The sequence below is a fragment of the Lynx canadensis genome, chromosome A2 (genome assembly GCF_007474595.2).
Source record: "Lynx canadensis isolate LIC74 chromosome A2, mLynCan4.pri.v2, whole genome shotgun sequence".
Lineage (NCBI taxonomy): Eukaryota > Metazoa > Chordata > Mammalia > Carnivora > Felidae > Lynx > Lynx canadensis.
The window spans coordinates 23,041,989-23,059,664 of NC_044304.2; the positions used below are offsets into that span (position 1 = coordinate 23,041,989).

Genomic DNA, 17,676 nt, shown 5'->3' on the forward strand with positions numbered 1-17,676 from the left:
ATTTCAAGGAAATGACATAGAAGCCAACTGTATACAACAAGACCCATGATCTTGTTGGCCAAGATGATGGGTCTCAGGAATCATGCTAGCATATTAAGGATTTATTCTGTGCCAGAAATGTGTTTGTCAATTTATACACACTATCTAGTTCATTCTCTCAATCTACCATTGCCACAGAGGCACTATTGTTTCTCTTATTTTGCAAGTGAGAAAAGGGGAACATGAAGCCCCTGGGCCCCTTGTGCAAGATCATGTGCCCAGTAAGTGGCAGAAACACTTTGTCTAACAAAAGACAAGTGGATACTTTTGGTGCTCAGGACCTCGGCAGTCTTCCTGAGTTTCTTTAGGAGTGGCTGAAATAGCATGATGCTCAGACACGAAAATTTGGTCGGGGGCTGGTGGTGAGTGGGGATGTCCTGCACACTCTGGTTATATCATGTTATCTAATGTGTCATGGAATTTGTTATTGAACTTGTGATGGGCTCTTTTCCAATATGCATGGTGGGCAATACATTGACCTTCGGGGGGGTGGAGCAGAATTAAGAGTGATGAACTGTGAGCGAGTCCTTGGAAAAGAAAGAAAGGCTATTTAGCTGGCGTTATTTATATCCTTAGTACCTGGTCCTTACTAGGGGTCCAATAAATAAATAAAGGAGAATTTTGTAATGACCAAAGGAAGTGCTTCTCACAAAAAGATGGTGTAGACCTAGTGTTACATGGCCCAAGAAACTGTAAAGGCTTTGCCCTTAGTGGCCAGAGGCTGGGCTGCATGAGCTTCTGGCGTTCCTCCTGGCTCTTAGGAGTAGGGTTCTTACTGAAATGGAACATGGGGGCCGTTAGACAGTTAACAGAGGCCCAAGAGTGTCTGACTCTTGCTGCTCAAAGGGACATGTGGAGTCTTACTTAGCATCATGTGCCCCCTTCCCCATCACACCTCCTCACTGAAAGCTGTGGGTGACAACCCCATGGACCTTGTTCCTGTTCCTCCCACTTGGCCCCAGCCTGGCACTTGCCAGGGCCAGAGCTTCTGTGAGCACACGAACTTTCCATAACAGGATCCAGCCATGAATCTGCTGTCATTTACAGCAGCTTTGCAGGGAACCACTTCCCTCCCTCTTCATCTGCAGTGGATCCGATGTCCTAAAACTGGCCATGAACAGCTGCTCATTGGAAAGCCTGAGAGCCGGGAGAGGAAGGGTGGTTGACCTGGGTGATGTGAGCCCACTGCCCCTTGGAGCCAATGCAGCCTTCCTGAGTGGTGCAGTGGGCACTTTCCAGAGAGGTCTCAGCACTCCTGAAATATACTTGACACGGAAAACAAGAGAGGAGGAAAGCCACTGGGCCCTGTTTGGCTCTACAGTGACTACCCTGTCTGGCCTCTGTTCCCTGGGTTCCAGTGGGGGCCCATTTAGACCTGTTTGGTTCAACACACTGGCAGTGAGTCTCTCCTTCACACCCATGTGCCTTCAGCACCTTGTCTCTGCAGTAGCCAAGCAGTGTCCAAAATGGTAACCTGTGGTTTTATGGTCTTAACACACTTACAGTGACACTGCATCTCATTTAAAATCTTACCAATTCAATCCAAAGATGACCAGTTTAGAGATAAAATCAAAAAAGAAAAAGGCTATACATACATACATGTTTTTTTCTAGTATGCCATCAGCCACATCTTATGAACTTGTAAAGGGGCTGCTTATCTTTAGCCTGCAGTAGAGGGCAGACTTTCCTACATTATAAACATCCCCACAACCAGCATTAAAGGCCCTGAGGCACAAGACCATCCAGACACAGGTAGGCTTGCAGGGTGACTAACACCAGCGATCTAGGGAGAAAAAATGAAAACCACTTCCCCAGTTATTAATGCACTCATCAGCTTTTCCAGAGAAATGCCCTAATGGCCGTTAAATCTGACAGGGATTCCCAGTACCCACATCTACTCCAGGTAAAGGAGCTGCGCTTAGCTCAGTACTGCTATAGACAGCATGATAGCAAGTAGAAGGTTCTGTGTGTCTACAAAATGGTACCAGGATGTTGAGCCCAACTGTGGAGACCAGTACTTTTGTTTCCTAGCCAAGGAATTAGGGGGTACCTTTGGGACAGGAGGTAGGGGTGGGAGAACTATAAAACAAAGGGTTATGACTAGATGTTTGGTAAACTGTCTACAAAGCCCTTTCCTATGTCATGAAGGGGTGGTCTTTGAAACTTAGGAGTAGAGAAGGATCTCCCCCATCCACGCACATACCATCCAGGCAGAGGGGAAATTTTGCTTGGTTTCTGGCGTGTTTGGAGCCAATGAGTCCAGTAGGTAAATTCATATCAAGTAGAGTTGACTTGTTATTCCCCAGCTCAGAGCAACTGGCCTCGGCTTCCCTGCTATTAAAACCCCTAGGACTGTGCCCTGCCGGGCTTCTCACCAATATCTCTCTACTCATGGTTCCTGTCAGAGAAACGGGGCTTGGGAAGATAAAGGCTGCCCTGGCTGCTGATCTCATGGAAATATTTTGTTTTCTTTTCCTTTTCTCCCTGCCAGTACGAGGAAGGAAAAAAGCGAAGGAAACCTAACTACAGTAGCGTTGACCTCTCGGAGGTAGAGTGGGAAGACCGGGATGATGTGGTAAGTGACTGATGAGGAGGGAGCTCCACTGTACCCACTTCTGTACCTGGAGGCCATCCTAGGAGGTGGCCACTGCAGGGACATGGAGACAATGGGCCCTTTTGATGGCATTTGGGGTTTATAACTCTCCTGCTGGTTGGAAAAACTGCAGATAGGCCTGCTTTGTGCATTTGGCCAAAACCAGCTCCTGTCTGGTCCCTTCTGCTGTGGATTAATCCAGACCCTTCCTCAGTGCCGTTTATGGGGCGTTGCTGCCCTCAGGGGAGCCTGGCCAGACAGCAGAAGGCTCTGCCCACCACAAAGTCAGGGACACAGTGCACTTGTAGGGACACCATGGGCTAGCCCTTTTTTTTTAAAGAGCAGTCCAGGGCTTAGCAGGCCCACCTCCCATTTGCACGGCTGGCAGTGCATTTCCTGGGCCGTCTCAGCCTTCCCCATCCTGGCCACACTGCCAGCAGCACACACACTTCTTTCCCGCACGGATTCAGCCTTCGGCACTGTATCAAAAGCTTTCCTTATGCCCAAGACTTAACCCCGTCTGTCTTCTTGTTACTTCCTCAATAAATCAGATTTGTTCGACATGGCTGCCTTTGCATGAATGTAGGCAGACTGTCCTTAATTAAATTGTCACTTCCCATGAGTTCCTGCCTTGATCCTTGTTCTTTCCTTTCTCTGTGGTGTCTCCGTGCGGGGCCATGGTTCTCTGCCCTCACCCTCCCTGATTTGTCCAGGGTTCTTTCTGCAGTTTCACCATTGAGACACAAATGTTTCTGTCCCTCAGTCTGTCCTATTTCCCAAAGGGTTGTTGAAGAGAACCACCTGGACTCCCCAGCTGGGTTCCCGGGCCTTTCAGAAACATGGCCAGCATCACTGTTCTCTGGCCGTCATTTTTCTTCTCTTCAAGTCCTCTACTCCCTGGACATCTCAGCTAGCATAAATCTTGGATTCTCTTCCTTGCCTATAAATTGCAAGAGGTGTATCTGTTTTAGAAATTTAGCTGATTTCCTTCTTCATCTGTACTAAGACTCTTTAAACTCAAGTTAAAACAAAATAATGGCTGGTTGGTTAAAAGCTACTTCCTAACCTGCCCTCTTTTCCCAGGGGCTGGTGGCCTGATGTCAAGTCAGCTCAATGACCTGATACGGTTTACATCTCCTTGTTCTTTTAAACGTGGTCATTGGGGTCTTTACATTGTACTGTGCCTGATGCCCATGCCCTCCCTTTTCAACCTGCTCTTCCCAAGAAGCAGGCTAGCACAGTTGTGAGGGGCACCCCTCCAGGCATTAGCCTACCTGGGTTCAGATCCCACGTTAGTTATTTGCTGGCTATTGATCCCAAGCATGCAATTATCCTCTCCGCGCCTCAATTTTGTTGTTTTGTTCTTTTTTCCCAGTAAAATGAGTATGATGATAATAGTACCTACATCAGTTGCGAATCTTAAATGTGTAAATATGCCAAGTGATGAAAAGGTATTTATACCACTGTGCAGACATGGTGAGGCCCGTGAGTGGTGGCTATTCTTCATACCATTCTCATCATCATTAATCCTCAGGGAACCTTCTCGTTGATGAAGGTCCCATGGACTTACAGCTGCTAAATTGTCTCGTGAGTGTCTGAAGGGTGCATTCCATTGTTTTCCTTCCTCTTCCATCTTTACTTTATCGGTTGCTTTATTTTGACCTCCCTGGACCTTTTTGTTTCCTTTCCCAGAAGGCTGGAACCTTGTTGTCAACATGCTTCTCCATCAATTTCCTCTCATCCATTTTGATTAACGTGGGAGGCAAACTGGAGTATGCTTGCTCTTACTTCAGAGTCCTGCCATCCAGGGAGCAGGTCCTCTGCTCCTAAGCACAGAGCTGATGATGCTCTCACTTCTCCTTTGTGTGGAAGTGATTTATTACTTGGCTCACTTTATCTATCACCTATGCTCCAGTTAATTTTCAATGAGCTAATATCTCCTCTTATTAATAGTGGTTTCCCTGCCCTATCATCTTTTTCCCAGATTCCCAGACTCCTGAGCATGTTCTTCACCTCCATCTGACTCATAGGACTGGGCAAGGGCGGGGGTCCACCTTCAGAATTCCCACATCTCCTACACGTTAAGTGTTCTTACTCTGCTTACAGTGGTCTCTCGTCTCTCTGATTCGGGTCCCTTGCATCATCTCTTTGAGGAACATGGCATACTCAAAGTGTCAATTCCTTCATCACCAGCATGTCTGGGGAAACCCAGGTCACCATTTGTCTCCTATAGATTTGCACTTCATTGATTGGAGAATGCTGGAACCCATACAAAGCATCTTTGTGAAGTCTACAGGGGATCCACCCTGCCCATATGTCCACCACTGGGGTTTACGTGTGAGTAGCAGAGGGCAGGCTTTTGGTCAAGATCTGGGAAAGCACCTTGCAAGCAGGGCCAACTGAGGAAGAAGCAGCTTGAGTCTGCCCAGCTGCAGAGAACGTTTTGGAAAGTGCATCCTACTTCTCTTGGCAGCTCGGCTCTAGTTGAATAAAATAACGGTATTTATAACATAGACCCTGTGTCCTTCCAAAAAAAGATGTGAGGTCACATAAACTATTAAAACACGTGCAAAATAGACTGGCTAAATTTAAAATTTTTTAAAGAGAAAGAAATTAGAAACCATTTAGAGGAGGATGAGCAGAACCGCTGGCCCAGGCTCCAGGTGACTTAGGCATCACATCAACAACACAGTGAGTAGAACAGACCTTCAGGGCCCTGTGAGCCAAGAATCGAGGCTGAGCCATCTGTAGCCCAGCCTGAATCCCTGGTGTTGATCACCTCTGGGAAGGAAAAAATAGCTTTTAAAATGGTATTTATTCTTTGGTTATGAATTCCCAGAGAAGGTTGAAGGAAGTGAGGATATTTTTCTTACTTCTGTTACCTGTTAGTCATTCCCAAACTCTCCTCAGGGAACATGATTATTCCTATAAAGAGGAAAAAAACTAATATAAATAATAGTAACTGACATATATTTGAATTCTTCCTACAAGCCAGCTCTCCTATAAGTGCTATATGTGGATGACCTGGTTTATTCTACACAATCGTCCTTTGAAGTAGGTGTTATTGCTATCCTCATTTTGCAGGTGAGGAAACTGAGACAGAGAACTGATTGGTCCACGGGCTCACAGTATGGATTCCAGCCCAGGCAGTCTGGCCCCAAAGCTCTTGACCACACTGGTATGCCTTAGAGAGAGCCTTTGCGTCCAAGAGTCCTCGAAGACTGTATCAGTGCCTCAGTATTCTCATAGTATCCTCCCCTGAGTGGTGCAGCAAAGATGGGGGTCCTTGCACCCAGATGCTAAACAAAAGCTTGCCATGGGGTGTTGTTGCAATTACCAGCCTGTCAGATCCTGCCTCTGGTCCAACTGACATCCCTTTGTTGCCGTGTGAGCCTTGTCTACAGCCCTGCAATCAACTCATGTTTCTCCTTACCTAGGATGATTCTGGAGGAAATGTCCTTTGTGTCTTCTTTCTAAAGCCCCATAAACCTCTTCTCCCGGGGTAAATTTCTGAGAACTGTGCCCATTTAGGTTGTTCTTTTTTATACCTACTCCAGTGTCTCTGCAGTTCATGCTTGAGCCCAGGACCCCAAACCAAGCACAGCCCACCTGAAAGAGAGAGAGAGAGAGAGAGAGAGAGAGAGAGAAAGAGAGAGAGAGAGAGAGAGGATTTTGATTTTGTTGTACAGATGCTCTGTGCCCGAGTCTGTTTTCATATTCTGGGTAAATGCTTACTGGAGATGATAGACCTGTTTATCTCCTGCTTCTCCTTTCCCCTTTAATCTGTTGGAGTGGCCCAGATTGCATGTCTTTGGGGGCCTGGATGTGCGTGCCACTTGTGCACCAGGAAAGGTGAGGCTCGTGTTCTGATGTGGATAACAAACCACCATTAGCAGGATAAGGTATCATTATATACTTACGCATAAAACCTAAGGTGATCAACAAATATCTGAGGGAAACTTCCTTTTTTTTAAATATAATTTATTGTCAAACTGACTTCCATATACTACCCAGTGCTCATCCCAGCAAGTGCCCTCCTCAGTGCCCATCACCTACTTTCCCCTCTCCCCCACACCCCGACAACCCTTAGTTTGTGCTCTGTATTTAAGAGTCTCTTATGGTTTGCCTCCCTTCCTTTCCATTTGTAATTTTTGTCCCCCTCCCCCATAGTCTTCTGTTAAGTTTCTCAAGATCCACATATGAGTGAAAACATACAATATCTGTCCTTCTCTGACTGACTTACTTCACTGGACATAATTCCCTCCAGTTCCGTCCACATTGCTGCAAATGGCCCGATTTCATTCTTTCTTGTTACCAAGTAGTATTCCATTGTATATATAAACCACATCTTCTTTATCCATTCATCAATCGTTGGACATTTAGGCTCTTCCCATAATTTGGCTCTTGAAAGTGCTGCCTGTAAACATTGGGATACAAATGCCCCTATGCATCAGCACTCCTGTATCCCTTGGGTAAATTCCTAGTAGCGCTATTGCTGGGTCATAGGGTAGATCTATTTTTAATTTTTTGAGGAACCTCCACACTGTTTTCCAGAGCGTCTACATGAGGGAAACTTCCTTAGTAAGCTTTAAGACAGGAGGAAGAGCTGTAGGCTCCCAATGGGACGAGAAGCATGACCACTAGCTTGAGCATGGGTGCTTTGAATGGTCAGCAAAGCTGCCTCAGCTTCAGGGTGCAGGCGAGAGAGACAGACTCACTGGGGGCTCTGGGAAACACATGTGACCTGGATAACGCAGGGGCCAGGGGAAGGAGGATGGCTCTCATCGACCGGGGAGCCTGATCACCACCACCAGAAAACTATTTTCAGCTCGGAGAGGTTTGACCTTTATTTTATCAGCTACACTATGATGAAAGCTGCTTTCATGTCCACTGCATTATCACACTTGCATCAGATACGAAAAAAGAAAGGTATTTCATTGATGCTTTAATTTGCTCTTCTTTGACACCATTAAGTGGAACATCTGCACGGGTGATTTTTTTAATGACTACATAATATGCTAACATATGGGCACACCCAGACTTGTTGGGGAACTTTCCTCCACCAGGCCATGTTCATTTCTCCAGTTGCTCATCGCTGTCATCCAGGTAGTGGCAAATTCAAGGGCTATTTGGACAGCTCTGAGCAGCACCGTCGATCACGCCCTTCCTGGCCTGGTTGGAGTGTATAGCTTCCTTACCGCCCCACCGCTCTGGTCTCTGCTCCGCGTATGCCTCTGCCTTCCTGTCTTGTACGCTAGCTGTACTTACTGTAGGATGTGTGGGGTCAAACCTCTGTCTCCTCAGATGGAAAAGTGACATTTCTAGACCGTTTCAGTCTTCCAGTGCTGTTCCCATCACTCAGTCCATTGAAAAAGTACAAAAAAAAAAAAAAAACCCTTTCCTCTTGTGGCAACAAGGACAGAAACCACCTTCCTGTCAGCCCTAGTTCACAGTACCAAATGGGAGAGCCTACTGGAAAATTAAAACCTCAGACTGGTGGGGCACCTGAATGGCTTGGTTAGTTAAGCATCTGACTCTTGATTTCAGCTCAGGTCATGATCATGATCTCACTATTTGTGGGATCAAGCCCCACTGTCATCAGAGAGCCCATTTGGGATTCTCTCTCTCCTTCTCTCTGCCCTTCCCTGACTCACATGCACTCTCTCTGTCTCTCTCTAAATAATAATCTTTTAAAAAGCCACCTCAGACATTTCATGGTCAAGTTTAAATTAAAACTTTTCTTTGATTTAAAAAAAAATCCAGAAATAACATACATTATTTTTATATTCATGCTCTACAGTTGTATATGAATGCTTTACATTTGTCCAAATGTTTTCTCTCCTGATTTGAGAAACAAAAATAATGACATGGGTTTAAGGGGCAGAGAGCCTGTATGACCGTAGACAAGTTTTTTTTCATTTTGTGCCTCAGTTTCCCCACCTGTAAAACAGGGATAATAATTGTGCCTTATTTTGAGGGTTTTAAAACCTGTACCTGACACATAGTAAGAGCTTAGTAGACAGTGTCTGTAAGTATTGTCTGGGCTTTATAAGACTGATCAACACCGTTATGCAGCACCTGATGGGATCCTGGGGTCTGGGAAGCCTCACTTAGAACACTTTTGATGGGATGAATGAAAGAGGAGTAAACGTAGCCACAGAGAGGTCACAGAACAGTGGTCTGTGTCACCAGTAAGACTTGAGTCTTGATATCCTGGGTTATTTCTCTTTACCATGGGCTGACCCTTTTTCATTCTGGGCTGACCTGCAGGTTGTAAAGAGCCATGATTTTAACACAGGAACTGGGGAGGGGGGCGCGGCGCAGGGGGGGTTCCCATAATCTGTTATTTGTTCATGAGCAGCACTTCCAAGCAATGAAACCTATTAAGAGACATCAGAGTGCATCACAGAGTAAGGTGTATTTCTTATGTGGCTCACAGTCAAAGTTGGAAAGACATCGGTTTGGAGCATGGGCATCTGTGGTCAAGCAAACTCAAGCTTGAATTCTGATTCCTTAAGCTCTTGACCGGGGTCTGACATCAAAGGGAAGGGGGAGGATGGTAATGACAGTGATTGGAGGTGATGACGGTGGACAACAAACATGTGCTCGGTGCTTAGGGTGGACGAGGCTGTCTTCTAAATATCAGTGCATCTACTTCCCATGACAACTCCGTGAGTTGGGTGCTGTCGTTAGTTCCATTTTGCAGGAAAGGAAACTGAGACACAGAGAGGGTAAGCGAGTTGTCCAAGATCGTAAGCTCTGGCTCTGGAGTCCACTTCCTAACTATAGTGCTATTCTGCGTACAAGTAGGTGTTCAATAAGTGTAATCTGTTTTTGTTAAAATTGAAGAAAAGAGAAAGACCAGACTAATCATCCAACCATTTGCCTCCAGAGAGTATCAGTGACCTTGGCCTTGGAGCCGCCTGGGGATGATGCTGATTGTTCAGTGCTACTGGGGGTTGGGGGCGGGGTGGTAGGGACTCATGGAGAAGCTTACCTAATCTCCGACTTGCCTGGGGAATGTGAGAGGGGAGGGTCCCAAATGGCTTTAGGCAGGCACCAGAAAGAGGAAAAATGAAAACCATGTTAAAGATAAATCGAGCCGTTCTTAAAAGTTAGAAAGTAGACTTAATTAGGACCAGCTCTCCCCATCCAAAACCACAAAAGTTAAAATGGGAAAATATTTCCAGAAATGCCCATTATGTGTTGTTAAAAAATATCTAGAGTAAAATATATGTTTTATTTTATACATGCCTCCAGCTAAAAATTATGCTTTTGACTCTCTCTCACAGAAGACGGGAATGTGAACCCAAATCTAGACAGCCCCGAATCAAATTTAGGTTGCTTGCAAACATTACAGTTTTCTATCGGCCAGATCTTAGTCAAGCTCCTCAGAGGAGAGAAGAGGGGAGAGAATTAAAAAAAAAAAAACAAAACAACAAAAAAAACAAAAAAAAAACAAGCACAAGGTCAGGAAAGAGTCTCTCCTGACAGGCTGTGGCATGTTAGCATCTGCTCCTGTTCCATTAAATGGCATACCCTTCGTCTCCCATTGGTGCCCATGTCTTTCATCACTGCGTCTGCTGTCCTTCTGTGAACCCACAGAAGGGCCACACATAATTAGAAGAGGTCAGCCAGGGGCGGGAGGAGAGCATGAGGCTCACTGTCCCTAGATGGGACCTCCAGAACTCAGATACCGGGTTGCCCTGTCACTGCCCGTGAACCGTAAGCGAGACCATTAACTGGCTCAGATTTCTCCAAGAGCATTTGAAGATGCTTCGTGCCATAGAAAGCGAATCCCTGTCTTCCAAATGGTTGGCTTAAAAAAATACCACGTAGGAAAATATCTTTAACTTGATTATGTTTTGAAAAACGATTTCTTCATGACAAACTAGTACCCTTTTTGAAAATGCAACTTGTCCCCAGAGACATTCTTGCCCTCATGAGTGTTTTCGCGGTCGTTGGGGCTTCGTTCTCTGACTCTCAGGCGTCGTCCACATAGCCCAGGCTTTTTCATCGGGGCTGCCCCGAGGTTTACACGAGCACCCTAAACTGAAGTCAAAAGTCATTTGTCGCTGTTAGCCTCTCTCCCCGGGTATAGCGGCTGTTGGATGTGTACTCTGGAGAAGCCCTGTTCTAGAGCGCCAGTGCTTGGCATGCACCACCAAATGTGCTCCCTAGCTGCAGGATGCAAGCTGCCCAGAGGGCATGCAACCTAGGAAAGGACTAATACCAGCTTCCTTCTGTCGTTTCAGTTAAGAAACGCCATGGTGAACCGAAAGACTGGGAAGTTCTCTATGGAGGTGAAGAAGACAGTGGACAAAGGGGTACATTTTTCTCAAACATTCTAGCCACTTTACTTTAAAACAAACCACTGTGAAAAATTAGCTTTGAAAGCTCTATCTGGAATAAATATCTTTCGCTGAGATCATTTTTCTCTTGTCTTTACTTATCTCAAACAAGATTCATGTAGTACTGTTAACGTGATCATAGCGTGTCCATTTATTTTTATTTATTTCTGAAAACGTCACCTAGCAGACTAACCATGTTTTCTTCTCTCTACGACTTTTTTTTTTCAATCTAGAAACGGGTTTTGGTGATGACAAATGACTACTATTATACAGACATCAAGGGTACCCCTTTCAGGTAGAGCTGACCATAATACATGGACATTCCATCAGATCCATCACTTGTGTTTGTACAAAACCTGCTGACGCTCTCAGAGCTCGTCATCTGAAGATAACCAAACACCCTGCCGAAAGGCTGGAAAGAGTGAGGAAGGGGCTTTTCCCAGGCTGCTTTTGTTTCTGTTTTCCAGAAGGGGGAAGATGGTTCAGGCTCACCTAGGAAGACTCACTCAATTTGTCATGGCTTTGCATCTCATTATCGAGCAAATAAGCTTTGGGGGTTCCAACTAAGGGTGGAGAGACCAGTTCAGAGGGTTACCAGGTTCCTTAACCATCTATCTAACTTGCTGCCCAGTGAGTTCCATTTCACCTTTTATTTCCATGATCAAAAAACAGGCCTTCAAACTAGGAAATAGCATATCCATCCTTACGTGTTGTGCTTCCATTTTAATTTCTCTGAAGTGTACTTCTGTGCTTGTCTACCTTTGAATCCTGTTATTTCTCTGTAACAGTCCTGAAAAATGGCTTTGCCCCATTGCCTGCTCTCAGACATGCATGTGGCATTCTATAGTCTCCTTCTCCTGTGACCTTACTGCTGTAACACTTTTGTAGGAAGTTATTTCAGTGGGGCTGCTTCACATTCCCGAGCTGGTGCCTCACAGAGCTAAGGAGAGAAAGAATTTACTGACTATAGGTTAACCTGAAAAATAAATGATGGCATCGCTGTCATAGACTGCCAGGGATCCCGAGTTTAATTGCAGTTGGAAGCAGAGCAATCGAGGGAACACGGGACCGCTAAGTGGGTTTGCCAGATGAAGAGACTGTGTTTTCAAAATAGATTCTCTTACTTTAGAAAGGAGCTTAAATCAAGCTCGTGAGAGTGGGAAAAATCTACTAGACCAGGGAGAGGGTTGGGCACAGATGCCCACAATGCAATAATGTGGCTACATGCTAGTGGTAGTGGAAATTTTTATGTTCACCCTTGGAAGGTTCCCTAGTCCTAAGCTCTAGGGTCTGGAAAGACCCATCTGTGGCTGAATGTAGGGCAGGAGTATGTAAGGTAGTGGTGAGGACCAGGGCGCATGGCTCTCGCGAGGGCATCCGAAAGAAGGGCTAGCAGTTTGCCACGCCTCTTTCAAGATGCGCAAGAGCAGCCAATGGCTGCTGGCACTTCCAATCAGAAATTGCTTTGAAGCGGCTGATTGAACCCAAGAAAAACGAACACCAACTATAATCAGTGGGGTTTTGAAAGTAAACTGTTGGAAAAATTGTTTACAGAACATGAAGTGGAAATGTGAAAATGGAAAATAAAAAGTTAACCCACAAGTCTATTCCAGTCAATGGCATGGATTTCAAGGTCTGCTTTGTTTCTCTGCACAGCTTAGGTGTGGCGCTCTCCAGAGGCCATGGGAAATATTTCTTCCGAGGGAATGTAACCATTGAAGAAGGTAAGATGATGCTTTGACCCGTTTTATCTTTTAGGATGGGGGAAAGGCCCCAGACCCAGCCATTGGGTTCACGGAAGATCTTGCTCATCTGTTCAACCCTCTCTCCAATCCCTGGGCATTTGACTCAACTGATTGCTCACTTGATGTGAGCTTGCTTTCTGAACGGTGGGAATCCCCCCACTAGGGGTGGCTTTCTTTATGGTTTCATTTGTTTATATTCTGCTTTAATCCACAAACCTGTTGAGCCAACTCATAGGATCATCCACCAACTATCTTCTTCTCATGCAAAAAAAATCACGACCAAGAAAAATACAAAGTAGTGTAAAAATTCAAGCCCGGGAGGAATAAAATGAAAACAATGGTATGCAAGCCTTAGTCTTCTACAGTTGAGCCACAGATTTCATTTGTGCTTCAAGGCAGCCCAGGTCCAAGGGGGAAAATATGATCATTTAAATGATATAGCTAGGTCAGAAAGAATAAGGAGCACCTTGAGATTCCCAGGTCCTCTTGTCTTCATAAAGCATAGGCGTACTCAAACTCCCAACGAACGGTAGCGGTTGTTACAGCCCTTGAAACTTTTAAACCACTGCCACACCCGTACTGCCCTTTACAACAACCCGGTAGCTCAGAGAAGTTGCCTTCCCCAGTATCACCAGTTCACAGGGAGGGGTGAGGCTGAACTCTGAAAGTCTCCACTCCCCAAGTGGCCCTGAGTAAGTCACTCACCCAATCTGGGTGTTAGATTTTGCATCTCCACAGAGAAGGAGCAGGACCAGACCAGTGCTCTTTCTGGGTGTCCCCAGAAAGTATGGCGAAGAGCAGGAAGGTTGATTACAAGCCAGTTCTAATTGGTTCGAGCTGCTTACAAGTGCATGTGGTGAACTTCCAGAAGCTGGACCACTTTGGGGCTCTCTCCAATGATGTAGTGGAGAGTGAAGAGATTGGTGGTCCCGAGATGCCAAGTTCCATAGCCAGCCTCTGGTCTACTGCCAACTAGCGTGCATTGTTTTACAGGTGTGAGTCTTTGTCTCACAAGTCAATGTGAGATCTTAAGGACTAGAAAGAAGATTGAAAGCTTTCGTTGTGCCCATTTCAGAGCTAATCAATCATATGGCCTCTTTTCCCAGAGACACATAAGACAGAGCAGGCAACTTTGTTACTTGGACAAGATACTTAAAAGGATGTGTTCTCAGAAATTGCTTTTTTTTAACTTCTAGAATTTTCTGGTTGTATGAGCCACGTGTGGCTCTGTGGATATCACTGTCCATGAAGCCAGAAAATACATGTCTAAACTATCTGAGGTGACGCTGAGGGAACAGCTCATGGTCAGAACAATAGAGAGAGAGATTATTAATGGGTTATTTGCATCTCATGTGTCCATTTCCTTAGCCAATCCTCAGTACATGGGCTTACCTCTTTCTCTGTCTCTCTGTCTCTCTCTCTCTCTCTGTCTCTCTCTGTCTCTCTCTCTCTCTCACACACACACACACACACACACACACACACACACACACACAGTTGTTTTGCATTGTCTTTTGGGTCATTTCTTTAGCCATCACCTCTCCCTGTATGTTCCACAGCTGTGAGGCTGAGAGGTCATAGAATTTCAGAGCTAACTGTAATCACCATGCAAGAAATTAGTTTGAGCCCAAGCAAGGGGGAGACTATCTGGTTATCCACACAAATGAGGTCAGATCTTGCTTTCTCTGTTGGTTCTCTATAAATAAGAGGGCTTGCAATCCTGCCAACTTGGAGTACCCGAGCCTGAGAAAGCTACTTCCACTTGGGCCAAATAGTGGAGGGTCCTGATCATAAGGGCCATGGCACAATTATTGTTCTGTTCTGTTCTTGGAGAAGGTAGGAGTTTCTTGGGGATGCCAACCACACTTCTGTGGGATCTTCCATAAGGAATGCTGCCCCACAGAATGTGGGAATTTTCAACATTGGGAATTTCCCATTGTCATATGTTACAAAGGTGGTCAACAGGTAGACATTGTTCAAAATGTAAGGAGTTGCTACTGAGGCTGAAGGTATGGGTTATAGTTCCACTTGCTGAAATTGTTTCTCTTCTGAATCTCCTTGGCATGCATATGTATACATATATGCCATTATATACATACACAGAGAAAGAGAACATAGTAGTTGTTCAATAAATTAGAGCTTATGTCATTATTGTCCATGTTATCAGTCACCAATAGATGTGGTTGTGTCAGAAGGACCCAAATCAGAGATGAGCAACTTAGAGAACAATTCAATTTCCTTGGTGGCCTGGGAACTCATAGAGGAAACAATCAGAACAATCTTCCCATCAGAGACTTATCTATAGGTCCTATGAAATAGAGGCAGAGTGGGCTTTGTGGATGAAGGTTGATGAGAACAGAAACTATAAAAATAGAATTGACATCATTAACCCAATATTCCAGGAAGGTGAGAGCCCATCCCAGGGCTGTTGTACTGGTTATTCCTTCTGCCAGAGCACACGCTCCATTATCTACAGGCTCGGTCCCTCACCTCCTTCAGGTCTTTGCTTAAAAGTCACTTTCTCAGTGAAGCCTTCCCTGCCTATCCTAGTCAAAATTGGAAGTCTTTCTTTTTTACTTCTCATCTCTTGGTGCTGCCTATCCTATTCCAGTCTCTTTCATAGCCCTTATCACTAACTGATATGTTATGTCTTTTAATTTTATTCTCTTTCCACCACTAGAAAACAAATACTGTGAGGGCAGTGATTTTGTTTTGTTCACTGCTGTAGTCTCAGGGCCTAGAATAGTATCTGGCACAGAGTTGATGCTCAGTACATATATGGAAAGAAGGAAGGAAGGGAGCAGGGGAGGGAGAAAGGGAAGACAGGATGGATAGATGCATGCATGGCTGCATGGATTGTCCTAGGGACTCATCCCTGCCCCACTTAACCCTCTCCTGGAGTCTATGAGGTAGACTCTGTCATATACATCTTCTGACTAATAGAACTCAAAGAGTTGAAGTGACATCCCCAAGATCATTCAACCAGTTGGTGTTGGAGCCAGGAAATGACACTTTAGTTCTGTCTGATGATATTCTGTCCAATGTATTCCCTACTTCCTGTAAAATCAAGCAGGGTGGGCAATAGTTAGATCTAGTGTTTGGCTATTTACTTCTACATTTGTATTTGAGGAAGAAGCTGGAATCCTGAGTGCAGTAAGATACTGCTGGCCATTTGGGAAACTCTGACATCCTCAAACAGACTATAAGCATCATCTGAGTTCCTGAGGTCATCACTCACAAGTGTGTGTCTGCTGATGAGCCTTCAAAATGAACTCACATGAAGATACAATGAAAGAGTTACTTCACAGAGCTAGAGTGATCTGGAGCATTCTGTAAAAACTCCCCAATTCCCTGCAAGCCCCGGTTGTCCCAGCTACCTTTCTGGACTGATGGCACATTTTTACTTAGGATCCTGTAACAACTAGCAACTTTGGTGACACGCACACACAGCACACTCACATTGGAGCAGAGGTCAAAAACAGTTGAGTATTGGGGCACCTGGGTGGCTCAGTCGGTTGAACGTACGATGACTCAGGTCATGATCTCGTGGTTTGTGAGTTCGAGCCTTGCGTCAGGCTCTGTGCTAACAGCTCAGAGCCTGGAGCCTGCTCTGGATTCTGTGTCTCCCTCTCTCTCTACCCCTCCCCCGCTCATTCTGTCTCTCTCTCTCTCTCTCTCAAAAATAAACATTAAAAAAATTTAAAAAAAAAACAGTTGACTATTGACAATTGCATATCATTCAACCTATCATCTCACCCTCACAACCAACCATCAGTTAGAGACTATTATTATTCCTGGTTTGCACAGGAAGAAACCATCATTTGGAAAAGTAAAGTAACCTGCTAATGTCACGCACGAGTTAAGTGGTCCAGCCCAGCTCCCTGCTCAGGCCATGCAGGGCTCCAATGCCAGTGTTTCCACCGTCATACTAAACCTGTCCCCAAGAACTCACTGGTGTGTCATTTATCTTCATGGAGTTCAGGCTTTCCTGGGGCACTCAGCCTGGGAAGACGGCAGTGGTGGCCTAGGGAGATGGAAGTGGGGAGAGAGTTCTGCCTGGTTTCCTTTGTCCAGTGTCCCTTTTCGTGGGCAGGTATCTTTGGCATTGGTGCCTACCCATCACAACTCACTGGCCCTGTCCTCAAGCATTTAGAGCACATGAAAGCTGAGGGGTGTCCGTGCCCCACGCAGGTGATCCTTACTCATTAACTCCTTCTCCTTGATCTCCAGGCCTGCATGACTTAGAGCACCCTGACGTATCCCTGGCAGATGAATGGTAAGAATTAAACCATCCTTCATCAGCATGGGTATTTGTTGCCATCTTTGATTTCAAATCCTCTATACTCCCTCCCTACCTCTCCTGGTTCAAAGGCAAAGGAAGGCGATGCCACAAATACTCACGTGTTCCTGTTTTGGCCCATGTCATGTTCTTAGGTCCTACTGCAACACTGACCTACACCCGGAGCACCGTCATCTATCTCAGCTAGAAGCCATCAAGCTCTACCTCAAAGGCAAAGAACCTCTGCTCCAATGTGAGTGTGCTGTGTGTGCGTGTCACCAGAGTACACAATGAACCGAAAACCGTACTTCCCCTCAGCTTTCAAGGGAAGCTTTGCTCCAGTAGAGATGATCAGTCAAATGTCTGCTTCCTAGAGGAGCAGGAGGAAGAAGGTGGGCCACTGGAAACCATGCAGAAACCCCAGTCTCATTCTAGCCTTTTGCACTGGATTTGCCCCCCTACCGGACCATTTAAGTCAAGCACCTGAGTAAGATGGAAACTACCACTAGGAGGGGACTGTGAATATCTGTTCCCTTATTTTACATGAGAAACAAGGGCAGGAAACAGAACTGGCGGCATCTCAGGGCCTACTCGAGGTCTGCTTCCCTCCAGAGTGGAATCATCACGGACACATGTTGCCTCATGAGGTATATGTGCTGTTGCCCCTCC

The 17,676-nt window shown here is 45.5% G+C and overlaps 1 protein-coding gene across 1 annotated transcript in view; it reads left to right on the plus strand.

Moving 5' to 3' along the window:
* Positions 1 to 17,676, plus strand: part of CACNA2D3 (calcium voltage-gated channel auxiliary subunit alpha2delta 3) — an 863,383-nt gene that overhangs the window by 675,912 nt on the left and 169,795 nt on the right. Inside the window, exons 18-23 of the mRNA XM_030307036.1 lie at positions 2,531 to 2,614; positions 10,888 to 10,959; positions 11,217 to 11,278; positions 12,640 to 12,707; positions 16,959 to 17,004; positions 17,163 to 17,260. Coding sequence (XP_030162896.1) covers positions 2,531 to 2,614; positions 10,888 to 10,959; positions 11,217 to 11,278; positions 12,640 to 12,707; positions 16,959 to 17,004; positions 17,163 to 17,260 — 430 coding nt within the window. The remainder of the gene's footprint in view (positions 1 to 2,530; positions 2,615 to 10,887; positions 10,960 to 11,216; positions 11,279 to 12,639; positions 12,708 to 16,958; positions 17,005 to 17,162; positions 17,261 to 17,676) is intronic.